We start from the raw sequence: 12,806 nt of genomic DNA, 5'->3' as shown, positions 1-12,806 counted from the left end.
GTGTGTGTGTGTGTGTGTGTGCGTGCGCGTGCGTGCGTGCGTGTGTGTGGGTGCGTGCGTGCGTGTGCGTGTGTGCGTGTGTGTGTGTGTTTGAGATGAAATCCGCTCCACCCCATCAGTCTGAGTTTAAATGGTAATCCGTAAAGTGATTGCAGTATTTACTCATGACCTTGAACAATGAGGGGATTCAGTTACGGAGCAGTTAGTTTAGAGACAAATTGAGGGGAAAGAAAAAAAACACACATTGGAAAACATCATTAATCATTACTGGGAATGGGCAATGAAACGCAAGTAAGATACAGAATCCATCAATGACAAAACTGGTTTATGTTTCAGTAGTCAGCCCCGTCAAACACTGTTGTACATTGATTTTGTGAGTGGTATTTAAAAAGTCATCTAAATATTAGGTTGCTATGAAGAAACAGTGGTTCACTTCACTGGTTTTATTGGATCTGACACGACCAAAGGTGAACAACATGTTTCTCAAAATCTCTGCATTCTTGTTGTTGTTGTTTTGTCTGAGGAACCCGGCATTAAATTGATCTTGTTTGTTTGCAGAAGCTTTAAAAGTTTTTATATAGATGTGCTGCCTTTGCTTGGGTTCCTGTTGGACACTCCATGAAGAGATCTTGATAAATACCTGCTGAAATATTAATCTGAAGACAGTTTGAAAACTTCACACTGAAAGCACCAAGTAGGTCCTGTTCATTAAACGTCTTAGGAAAATGTTGGCCACAGTGTGTCAGATTGCATATTGGAAATGCTAAGCTGAAGATAAATGACAAAATGCATTACAAATATCAATAATCAAACCAAACTGTGTGATCAATAAAAGATAAAATAAAATTAGATTAGACTATAGTGGAAATTAAATTAGAAAAATAAGTCATCGCAGCTTTTGCTGAAAGATCCTTCACATTGGTGTTGAAATTTTGGCAGAATAAATTTACCAAACTCTCATAAATATCTGCATTATTTGACTGACTGACTGACTGACTGACTGACTGACTGACTGACTGACTGACTGACTGACTGACTGACTGACTGACTGACTGACTGACGATACATATGCGCTCAACCATAGAGAGACAAAGAGGTGCGCATCAATCACAAGGTTACTCAAGTGCATTCTTGCAAAGTTCAACGTCAAGAGAATTTACAAATGTACGTGTTTGAACTATAGCATGTTGTTTTTCTTATTATTATTATTTGCACTGCACATATTACAAAGCAGCTTTACTTTGTATTTGCGCTTCGCCTACAAACCTACACACTCGCAATGACCAAACAGTGGGAAGGTAGCACCGCTCCAGTGTACACACTTTGGCATCACAGAGTCTGCTAAAGGACATTAGCATTGGTCAGAGCCGTGTGACGAGGACACCAGCTGCCCTGTAAACACCTGCCACTTAGGCCTCTCTGCCCAGCTCAGGGGAGCATTAACTTTCACCCACATTTGGCCTCGAACAAGAAGCTTTTGCTCTGTGAAGTGGCTTCAGTCTGTCTTTGAATGCTTAGAGAGAAAAGGTCTCAAAAGGCAGTGAGGGAAAACGTCCCTGGATCCATTGCGACGTTTGTTAGTCTCCATGTATGAAGACAAAATGAGAACCGCTTCCTATTTTCACAGCCAACTTGAAATAAAGTCGTATTGATTGCGCCGCATTAAGTTGCACAAATGCCCCACAAAAGCCAGTGCCACATGTTGCAAACAATCGAACCTCCTGGAAGCAAACGGGAAAAGTGTCCCGTCACATCTGTGTGTCGCTTTCTCACTTCTCCCACGCGCTCCTCTCTTAAGACGGGCTTAGATGTAATTACCATCCATGTTGCGTTTTGTGTGCGCTAATGCATGTTCTCCTGCCGGTCGCTCCACCTACACGCTCACTTCAGACAGACAATTAATATCTCCCAGTAATGGCTTGCTGCTTGACGGGATCCCGTACTTCGTCGATGGCTCCGGCGCATGAAATTACACTTCTGTGTGCATCTTCGTGGAATTGGATCCCGTAGTTATCCAACGCTGTGCCCGTCAGCCGGCTGTGGAGTGGCACGGAGTTTGACGTGAGGCGACAAGAAGCAGACTGAGCTAGACTGAGTTTAAAGAAATGAGATGAATTTCATATCAATGCTGATTATCCAGCTTATAAGGGGGCGGAAAAAATGTGGTCTTTAAAATTAGCACAGATGACTTTCACGTTCCTGCATTTCTTCTGGATACTCAGCTTTTTCACATTTCCAAAGTTTCACCCTTTTGTAAAACTCCAGAAAGCAAAGTCAACGTCCACAAATGACATCCAGACGATGAGATATTCCAGAAACCGTGCTGTCCGTGCACAAATATTCACTCCACATACAACAGAGTGAAAATGGATGGAAGTGTGTGTGTGTGTGTGTGTGTGTGTGTGTGTGTGTGTGTGTGTGTGTGTGTGTGTGTGTGTGTGTGTGTGTGTGTGTGTGTCTGTGTGTGTTGTTTGGGAAGAAGGAGTTTCACAGCGGCGGCGAGGCACTGTTTACGTCCCTGAGCACCATTCAAGACAATTAGCATCTCATTTTTCTTCAGAAGTGCACAGAAAGAAAGAGCGCCATTCCCACTGCTCCTTTGATTAGCATGTGTGAGTGATTGCGTTTGCTCGAGTGTTTGTGTTACCTTAATCCACCATGATTCCTTCCTTTTTAAGGATTAGCTGACATCCAAATGCTGAGAAAACAGTGAGAGCAATCAAGCAAAAAGCAGAAAGTCTGAGACTGAAGGACGTTTTGGGGAAAATGCAGAAACTGACTGAAATGAATTCTAACAACTGATATAGATATACAGAGGAGCTACGTGAAGATGATCAAGTGCAGTAAAAAAGTGCAGTAAAAGAATAAACATATTGAACCTGAATCTTTGAGTGGATCTAAACTGGTTTCCTTTCATAACATCTTTATTTTATGAGACAAATCTTGGAGTGTTTTTGGTAACTTCAAAATAAAACACCGGTAAAGCAAGCAGGTGTGAAGTATCTTGTTTAAAGAAGTGATGAGCTTCTATTAGCACATATTAGAGGTCTCCTATCGCTCGGCTTTGACTACTCTGATAGAATAGGATGTTATTACAAGCACATGTTTTTTTTAGTTTCTTGTGTTGATCTCAACCTTTGACGATGTTTGATTTGTTGCTCATCGTTCATTCATTATCAAAGTTTCCAAAATCTCTCTGTTGAAGCATAAAACTATTTTTTCTATTCCAAGAAGTAAAGCGGTGTTTTTCAGTTGCACATGAAACTGAAAATAGAAGAACATGGAGATTAGTTTCTTGCTTTAAACTGATTGTTCGGTGAAGTTGTTGAATAATAGTGACACTTAAATTAGTGCTTTTTGGTTTATTATATTTTTTCCTCAACAAGATGAATAAGGCGAAATTTTTATTTTTGTATTTTCTGTCAACAGGCCGAGTTAGTCATGAAAATGTATCACATTTCCTTGACATGAAGATGGAATTGAGTTGGCAGTAATCCTAGATCAGGAACCTTTTTTATTATTATTTGAAATACAATCAGGCGTATAGATATAAGACCATATCTTATTGTATTTATTTCCCTTCATTTTTATGTTTTGATTCAGATGGTAGCCAATTTTCCTCTTCAGTGACTTTGCTCTTTTTCTCTCTCTTTCTCTCTTAAAAGTTATGGTTGGTTCCCGTCATTTCAAGGCTCTGACTGGAAAAAAAAAAATCTGAAGAAATGTTGCCCTTTTTAGTTTACGTGACCTAAACTACCCGAATAATGACGTGAAATGGAAATTCCATCTGCGATAATAAGAATCGTCTTCTATTCCTTTGCGTCTTAACAGAACACGGTGGACAAGCTGATAAAGAAGACCAACCTGGCTCTGCTGGTGGGAACCAACAGCTGGAGAGACCAGTTCATCGAAGCCATCACTGTCAGCGCAGGTAAGGGCCATGGCAAATAGAAACTGGGCTTCACGCGCTTGGATTCGGCTCTCCGCTTCATCTGGACACGCTTAATGATTTCTGTGAAGCACGTGCTTAATGGTGCGATGAATTTAATTTACTTTTAATAGGAACAGCTGCGCCTTTATGTCTTTTGAGGCCCCTCACGCGCTCCGCTTCACGCATACAAATGACGAGCACAAGCTGAAAGATTAGAAAACTTCAGGTTGTGATGAAATGGAGTGGAGTAATATCACGTAGCCAATGGTTGGCTGGGTGTAGGTGTTGGTTATATTTGTTCTCAAATGGTTTTTAACTGATAAACTGACTAAATTCGATGTGATGAAAGAAAATGCTGTATAATTTTACCTGTTAAAGGGGGAAAAAAACATCCTTCAGTTCATTTTGGGTCCTTCAGCTCCTATTGCAAACGTGCATAAATCCACCAGAAATGGAGCCATTTATCAGTTTCACTCAGCATTTAGTTGTGTTGTTTTGCCACACAGACTAAGAACTTATCGCATACTTTGAAAACACCTTTAACTTCTGTTGTGTGAAATCTGTCCAGCTTTCAAACTGATGCCCACGTTTCCCTGTTTATCAAAAATAAGCAACATCGCTCCTGGAGGCTTTGGGCGACTTCACCTGACTGAGGGATTATCATCCCATTCTGCCTTTTCATTGGGTATTTGTTTTACTCTCGTAAGCAAAATACCATAACATATGACAGATTATGAATCCAGATAAAAAAATAAATTACATTTGAACTGAGCCGATTTTAGTTGATGGCTTTAAATCATCAGCAGTAAAACATGAAAGCTGTGGGGAGAAAATCTTTAAATAATACCTCTGTTAGGACAGGTTTCCTGTTCTAACATTAGAGGCAAAAGTGCTTTTGCCTCTAATGGTTAAATACGTTTGAAAGTTGGGTAACATGAGTTAAATAGCAGAGATGTATAGCAGTTGATGAGTTTTTTTATGTTAGCTGCAATACAAAAGGTTTTGGCTTCAAAAAATATCCAAACACAGTTTAAAAACAACGTGTCCAGCAAAAACACAAAATTCACAATAAAATGATTTTATTTTATTTTTATCAAACACTGACCAATCACATCCTAAAATAAGTCGACCACTTGAATTTTCATACTCCATTTACATAAATGCTAATTTATATATCAATGTTGTGAATTTTATGTTGTTTTAAACTGTCTGAGCCTATCAAGGGTGTAAGGCTGTTTTCACACCTGATAGTCCTTTAGACTCGGTTTGATTGGGGACCAAATTTGCAGCATTAGTTACATTTTCAGCCGATGTGGTTTACTTTCACCCTGCCTGTTCCCCTCCTCACCTGTGGTGGCGCCGCAACAAGAACCACTGTAGAAAACGACACAAACACCTCTGAACAAGACACTGAGATAAAATGCAAACAAAAATGAAGTGGTGTCAGAATTTAGCGGTTGTAGGATTTCTCTCTTTCTCCCGCTAGTGCTAGACTCTCCCATTTGTTTTGGTTGTATTTACCCAGAATGCCCTGTGCTACAGCTGGCTTCCTCCTTTTGGAGCGGGCTCCGGTTCTGCTTGGCATTCACATTTGCATTCAAACCGTGCCAGGGAGTTTGCTTTCTTTGGTCTGCATCAGAGTTTGATTACACATTCACACCTCCTCAAACAAACCAGACTTTCTTGGCAAGCAAACTGGGGTTTAAAGCAGACTAAGCAGGACTAGTTTGAATTCACCGTAGGTTACACAACAGAAGACAACAACTTAATTTAAGACCTCTCCCTCACTTTGAGGGTCAGCTCTAAGTTGGTAGCGATTCAGAGCATGCATCCCTTCCAGCCCCAGAGTAATTCGGAGTAAATCTGCTCCTCTTGTGAAAAGATTAATTGTAAGATAAAGGACGATTTGCTGTAGCGCCTCAAGCTAGCACAGCTCTCCATGTTTACAGGCTTATTATTGTTTACTGGAGAAAACCCGCAGTGTCCTCATTATCTGCGGTTTATGTTGTCTGAGCATATGAAAGGTGAAGGTCATACCTCAACAACTGTACAATCAGAAGGAGACACAAGAAAAAACAATTAGTTCTGGCATGTGAACGTAATCCAAATAATTGAATTGATAATTGTGATGTACAGCTGAAAAGAAATCTTGTTTGTTTCAAACCCATTTATGTAGAATCATTGTTTGGAAAGCTCATACACTTAAGTGTCTCCAAATTAGTTTATCTGGTGGGTTTCTGTGTGTTTGTGCTTTTTTTTTTGGAGAACCTGTTCCACTAAAAAAAAAAACCTGTCTTTACCCTATTATCTGGGATTAGCTGGTCTACAGTGACAGAGTTCAGTGTGTGTGTGTGCGTGTGTGTGTGTGTGTGTGTGTGTTGGAGCAATAGAGCGAGCGCAGTTTTCCCCCTTTAATAAAAGCATTTATTTGGACACATTCTTTGTCTTATAGCACACAAGTGGCATAAGAAATTACATTTACAATAACTCTGTTTCTGCTTAATGAAATCATTTAGATCCTTAAAGATCTAAATGATCTTTAAGGGCAAGTAATGTACAAAATCCACATTACTTGCCCTTAAATACGTTTTGTTGTTTGCTTGGAGTATCTAGTTGAATTTAGTCTCTCCTAGTGCTGGGTAAAAATCTTTACATTCTACTTGGGTCACATTTTACAGTCCGTTCAGTTTTCTCTGTCCCCTGTTACGTTTTTTTTTTTGTTTTTTTTTAACTGTTACGTCAATAAGTATTTGCTGTGGAACTGCTGAACAAGGTCGTGGCTAGCTGAAAGTCGTTTTCGCTAATCGGCCATTTTTATTCCTCACAGCAATTTTGTAATTTAATATCAAGGATGCCAAATCTACAAGTGGATATGTCAAGATGTTTGGTTATTAACCCACACAGTTCATTATAACATTCCTCGGCCTCATGGTGACTGAACTACTCATCTTCGAAGGGCTTGTCGCCCTTTGGTGGTGGTACATGTCCTAGAAAAATTACAATTTTACCAGGCAGTTTGAAGAAGTTCAGACTTTGTCTGATTGAGACGCCTTCTGCTTATGCTAGCTTTTAACTCCTGGAGGAGATAACCGTACTGCGTGCTTAGAATAGTATTACATCAACAGTTTGGCATTGTTTTTACCTTTTTCGTCTTGAAGAAGGATCCGGATGATGCAGTGATGTTCTTGGCGCCAGCATTAGCTGAAATGGGTGGAGTGGAACACTGTGCTGCCTGGAGGAGGCAGGGTGTGAAGTTCCTCATTCATATTTAAAGAGACGGCACCAGAAGGAGTTTCTCTGACACATCGCAGAAAAGGGATAGATGGGCTTATGGAGCTACAATAATGATCAACTCATTTTGAGACTAAAGCATGGCAGTTCCACTTCATATCTACCACAACTGAATGATGTAAATGTGAAACAGAAGGATTTAAAAGTAGGATACAGTATATCCACTTTATCACACAAACACACAAAAAAACAAACTTTTATGCACACTAGGAAAGGAAAACGGAGAGTATTTTTCTTCTTTTTCCCTTTTTCTGGTTTTTTAAACATGAAGCCAGTTCAAAACTCTGAATTGAAAGTTTCTGAGAATGAGAGCTGATTGGATGCTTGAAGATCAAACCAGCAGTTTACTTCCAGCTGTGAAGCAAGACACGAGCGCGGGGAGAGTGGAGAGGGAGCAGGAGGGCGCTAACGGGGCTGACGAGAGAAGTCGGGCTCATGCTGAGTGTTAAAAGTGAAAGCACAGAAATGTTTATGCCTCATCGCAGCCTCTGTGGTTGCAATACACAATGCAATATAAATCTGCTTATCTGATATACATACAGAAAGGTGCTCAAGTTTGAAATGTGTTCATTGTCAGTTATTGGATATGTTTTGCTTGGCTAAGAAACCTACATGTAAATCCTGCTTGATGGGAAGAATTAATATTACAAAAATTCAATAAACAAAAAAAATGAACAGAGAAATGTTTTCTAAATCCTCAGTATTTGCTTTTCTTGTACAGATAAGAGAGGTTAATGATTGATCTCTCCACAGATATGAAAAACACGCCATGTCACCTCTACGGATGTAAGTGGATGATGAGTTAATGTTGTACCATATTATTAAATGTATAATGTGGTTCTGAAGGTAAGGTGATTTTATTTATATAGCACATTTTCAGCAACAAGTCATTTATTGTGCTTTACGTGAATTAGAAGAAAACACAAACAAAACAACAAACCAAAAGAAAGATGAAAAGGTAAAAATATAAAACTACCTATTGGTTCCCCAGGTTTAATAAGAATAAGTAGTCCGTAATCTATAAAGAAGTCAGGGATTCTTGTTCTGATCAAACTAGATGTTGCTTCTCCATGTTTGGTATGATTAGTGAGGTTTAAAGCTAAGTGTTGGTTCTCCATGTTTGTTCCGACAAAGTATAAAAGAAAAAAAGTCAAAGATTCAACGCTGAGAATCAGGTGAGGCTAAGAAAAATGATGCGCAGCAAAAGAGAAAGACGGACCAAAACAAGAATCTTAAATGAAACAATGAATTTGAATTAATAACATAAAACAAAACTGAGGCTTGAAGTAAAACCCAGAGGGATTTTGTGCAGAAAGGTGACTTTAAGCTGCTTCCATTAACTATAGATAATAAACTCAAGTATCAAATCAAAGTCTTAATTTTATAAAATAAATCTCAATCCAAGTTAGTTGTTGCAGAACGTCCAATCCTGACAACTTTTTAGGTGCAACAGTGTTTATGTAAAATGTTTATTGTCCACGTGGGTGCTTTAAAAGTCACAAGAATATTGCATTAAAAAAATATGTGCTAACGTCTCACTCATGTGCTTCCTTGGACTAGCCAGCAGCACGGACAGACCGACTCTAAACAGAGAGGTCGACCTTGGCCTGTTTCACATCTGCAAACAACTCAAAGAGCAGCTTCAAAGCTTTTCTTAGCCAACAGAGGCCTCCCTGTGCTTTGGCCAAATGTTTTCTGCAGGTCATTTTGTAAATAAAATGGACTATTTTTTTTCTTCTTCTTTTTTTGCACATATTGGATTAGTGACACTGGAACAGACTGGAACTGTTTGGATTTTGTTTTCCATAGAACTCGCATCGACACGCCATGGAAACTGTTACACAACGAGCCCAAATGTAGACATGATGTAACGTGATGGATCATCCCTTCAGATACACGCTGCTGCTTCGAGGCTTTGAAGTCCAGAGCATCTGTCACCGATACTGTGGTGGATTTAATATCTACGACAGATAAGCTTTGTCTAATCTTTCTTATTCTCTATCCTCCTCATTGCCTACAGTATGATCTCTTATAGCCTCTCAGATGTTGGGATAGAAATAAATAACTTTAGGCCGGTTTCAAACATGTTTACATGTTGACCTGCTCCGTCATCTTCAGGCTTCAAGAGTCAAATCTAGACCTTGTGCTTTTTTGTAATTTTTGCCAAAACGCTGGAGAACGTTGAAGAGTTCAGCTTTAAATCAGCCCATCTGTTATGAAAACAGCTATGGGAAAACATTTAAGACCGTACCTTAATCTGACTACATCATTACGTCTATTAAACACACCCAACAACTCTTATGAGATCTTTATCTCAAAGCACAAAACCTGGATTTAGAGAGTCTTTAAATCCTCCAAAATGTCAGCAAGTTGATGKGGKGKGKGKGSGKGTGYGTGYGTGCGTRTGTGTRSGKGTGTGTRTGTGTGTGSRKGTTCATACTTTTGTGGGTTTCTAATTCTGTGTTTGGTGGCAACTGGAGACAGTTACTGACATCACACAGTGAAGACGGAGCAGAAGACATGAAGCAGTGATTGCTGTGTGCAGTGCAGTTGATGTCGGGGAACAACAACTTTCACTTTAACACAGAAAGTTGAGTTTAGTTCTGTTTTAGGCGATATTTGATGTAAAATTTTCTCTAGAGCCTGTTTTTCAGAATGTATTTTATTCATCTGTGTCAAGATTAACAATGAATTAGTAAAATAAACTACTAATAAGTAAAAGAAACTGCAATCTTCACTTCCAATATATTATGGTACATTGTATCTCAATGAGCACATTAGGTTTTATAACGTAACAAAATGTGAGAAAGCCAAAACTTCTGCGAGACGCTGCGATGGCCAAGGAACAAATCAGGTTTGGTGCTCATAATCTGAGACGCTGAAAGGAACTTCCTAATTGCTCTTGCTAGACATCTGCATTACATGCATGAAAACATAGATGGAAATAATTAATGGCCATATGATTGTGTGTGTGGGTATACATTGCGCATGCTACCCAGAAGGCGAATCAGACCCGTGTGTGCTAATGTCGTTTTCTACAGCGTCTCTACCCTAAAGGTTATTTATGGCTCAAAGTTGAATGAGGTGACGAATCGTTCCCTAAATGTTTGCATATGTAACCACTAACTGAGCCCGACTCCAAAAAGATGTGGGACAAGGGAAACGTATTGACAGGCTATTGGAGGGACGTAATTAGTTTAAATTTAGGGCTGATGATGAAAGCTTCGTTCTTCAGTGGCTGCAGACGAGCGTTTCGCATGGTTTTATGGCAGCTGAGGATATCTATGGCCTGGAGCTTTTCTCAACAGTAATGGAAAGCAACATCTGACTAGAACATTCAACACTGAGCTGATAATGTGGCTGAAGTGAGTCAAATGACTCGAATACTGAAAAAAGACAGAAATCTTCGACTCATTTCGGTTTTACGCAACAAGGCTGTATATTGTTTGGCTTTTGCTGTTATAAGTGTAATTAAATCTAAAGCCACTGAACGTGAGATTTAATCTGGTGGAACAAGTGTAAGTTACTCTAAGGAAGCAGAGCAAGCACCGACGTTCCCTCTTAATAAATGATTATTCTTTTGTATTTTATGCTGCATTCTGGTGCGCCTAAAAAGCTAGGTGTCGGTGCGGTTGATGTGAACTCTGGTACGGTTCAAATGCAGAAGTGAATGCCAAGCAGGCTCCATTATTAATATTTGCTCTTGGAGCAACAACCAGATGCAGCCTCTCAAATTAAGCACAAACTGCAGGTTGGATATGAGTTGGGGGGGGGGGGGAAACCTTAGATGATTATATGTGTCTGATTTTAGTAAAGCGAGAACAGTCTGGTGACTTCAAGCTTTTCTACACAGATTTTCTGCAATCTCCTGGAGGAAATGGAGTACCATTTGTGGTGGTAATGATACCTTCTTACCAAAGAATCAGAACCCGTCTGCCTAGAAATGCACGTGGTATTGAAAACATTTCAGAAAGGAGCATCATGTTCTGGGCAATCAACAGAAATGGTGCGGTACTTGAGCAGGTCGAACACATAATGTTATGCTGGAGACGTCGGCACCTCATGAACACAAAAGCCTTCATGCAGGCGTGTCGGACGTCCTGGTAACCCTCATCCAAGACTACATAATTGACAAATTTGGAGATTGTTGACATATGATTGTCCACAGATCTGACGGAGAAGCACAATTGTTAGTGATTTAAGCACAAAACATCAAGAAAAAAAAAAAGATAGCAATGCTGTAGCATCCTTGATTAATCAAGATTTCATTCTTATTAGGTCTTGATGACTAAAATATTTAATGGCTGCAGCCCAGGATAATATTTTATTAACTTGAAAAGAAAATATACCAGTTTGATTCAGGAGAGAATGCATAAAAAATGCATTCAAACACTTCAAATGTCCATATGCTTTGGTTAAAGAATGATTAAAGAAATGGAAATGAGTAGATTTTCTTTTTCTTTATTGATGCAAGAGATTGCATCACTTTTCTAACAAGATTGGAGCTTAACAATTGTCTCCTGATGCTGTTACTGAATAAAAGTGGTAGTAACCTTGACACGTCGGTTCTCAACAAAGTTTAGAAGCAAAAACAATAAAAAATTACAATAGGCCTTCGCAGCGCTTAGCTGCTCGGGCCTAAATATATTTTTCTTCACAATTAAATTAGAATTTTTCAAACCTGCACCACGGAGGTATTAAACAGTGCAGTTTACTCCTTATAAAGCAGAATTACTTTGGCCTTAAGCCAGGTAATGCTGCTGTCAGACCAGAATTACACCAGATATCAATGCTATGTTGTGTGTCTGTGACGACATATTACATGTAAATACTACAAAATCACGTTGTGTACTACTACATTGAAAAACAAATCATAAAATTTCACAAGGAGGAAGGAGCGCACTGTAATTTATGGACTTGTTGGCATGTTGCTCAAACAAGAAACAAAACAGATTTAAAGCAGGCAGAGCAAAACAGGAGGGCCAAAAGCCCTCCTAATAACAAATTAAAACTACACCCTTGAGACGGCGGCATAACGAAGCCAATTTTCAAGTGGTAGCCTGTTTGCTAAATAGATTGAGAGAAAACATCGTGGTGTTATAACATGGTCGAAAAGGGGAATGAGCAAGACGAACTGGAAGGCACATGCAGCGACAAAAGGGGAACAAAACAATGGGAGGAGTGAGGGGGGAGAGGGAAAATCAATGGACAGGAAATCAAGGTGCTGAGGGGGACTGCTACGACAACAAATGAGCGGGACAAAGAGAAGGGAGGGAAAAGATGGATGTCCAACCACTCCTCACTCCACTGCCCTCTAATTACTGAATCCACATTGTTGTTCAATCACCCGCTCCTCTGTGAGGGCGTGTTATTTATGGGCGTCTGTGTGTCTACACCCGAGGGGAACGTGGGTAATGTGGCACTCATGGAAAACCACTGAAAGAAGACAAGTACAGAGAAAAGGTGTATTTGCGGAGGAAGTCAAGAGGATGGGCCATGCCAATAAGGTGAATGGATACAAAGATAGGGAAGACGTGTGTAGAACGGCATCAGGCCCGACTAAGAGCTTCAGCCTGCTTTAAAG

The 12,806-nt window shown here is 39.7% G+C and overlaps 1 protein-coding gene across 2 annotated transcripts in view; it reads left to right on the top strand.

Moving 5' to 3' along the window:
• Positions 1–12,806, top strand: part of slc8a1b (solute carrier family 8 member 1b) — a 149,864-nt gene that overhangs the window by 119,228 nt on the left and 17,830 nt on the right. For both annotated transcript variants that reach the window (XM_008428820.2, XM_008428819.2), the window contains exon 7: positions 3,832–3,931. In XM_008428820.2, coding sequence (XP_008427042.1) covers positions 3,832–3,931 — 100 coding nt within the window. The remainder of the gene's footprint in view (positions 1–3,831; positions 3,932–12,806) is intronic.

Source organism: Poecilia reticulata, linkage group LG15 (assembly GCF_000633615.1).
Source record: "Poecilia reticulata strain Guanapo linkage group LG15, Guppy_female_1.0+MT, whole genome shotgun sequence".
Classification (NCBI taxonomy): Eukaryota; Metazoa; Chordata; class Actinopteri; order Cyprinodontiformes; family Poeciliidae; genus Poecilia; species Poecilia reticulata.
Note: the sequence above shows the minus strand (reverse complement) of the source record. Positions and strands in the feature narration are given on the sequence as shown.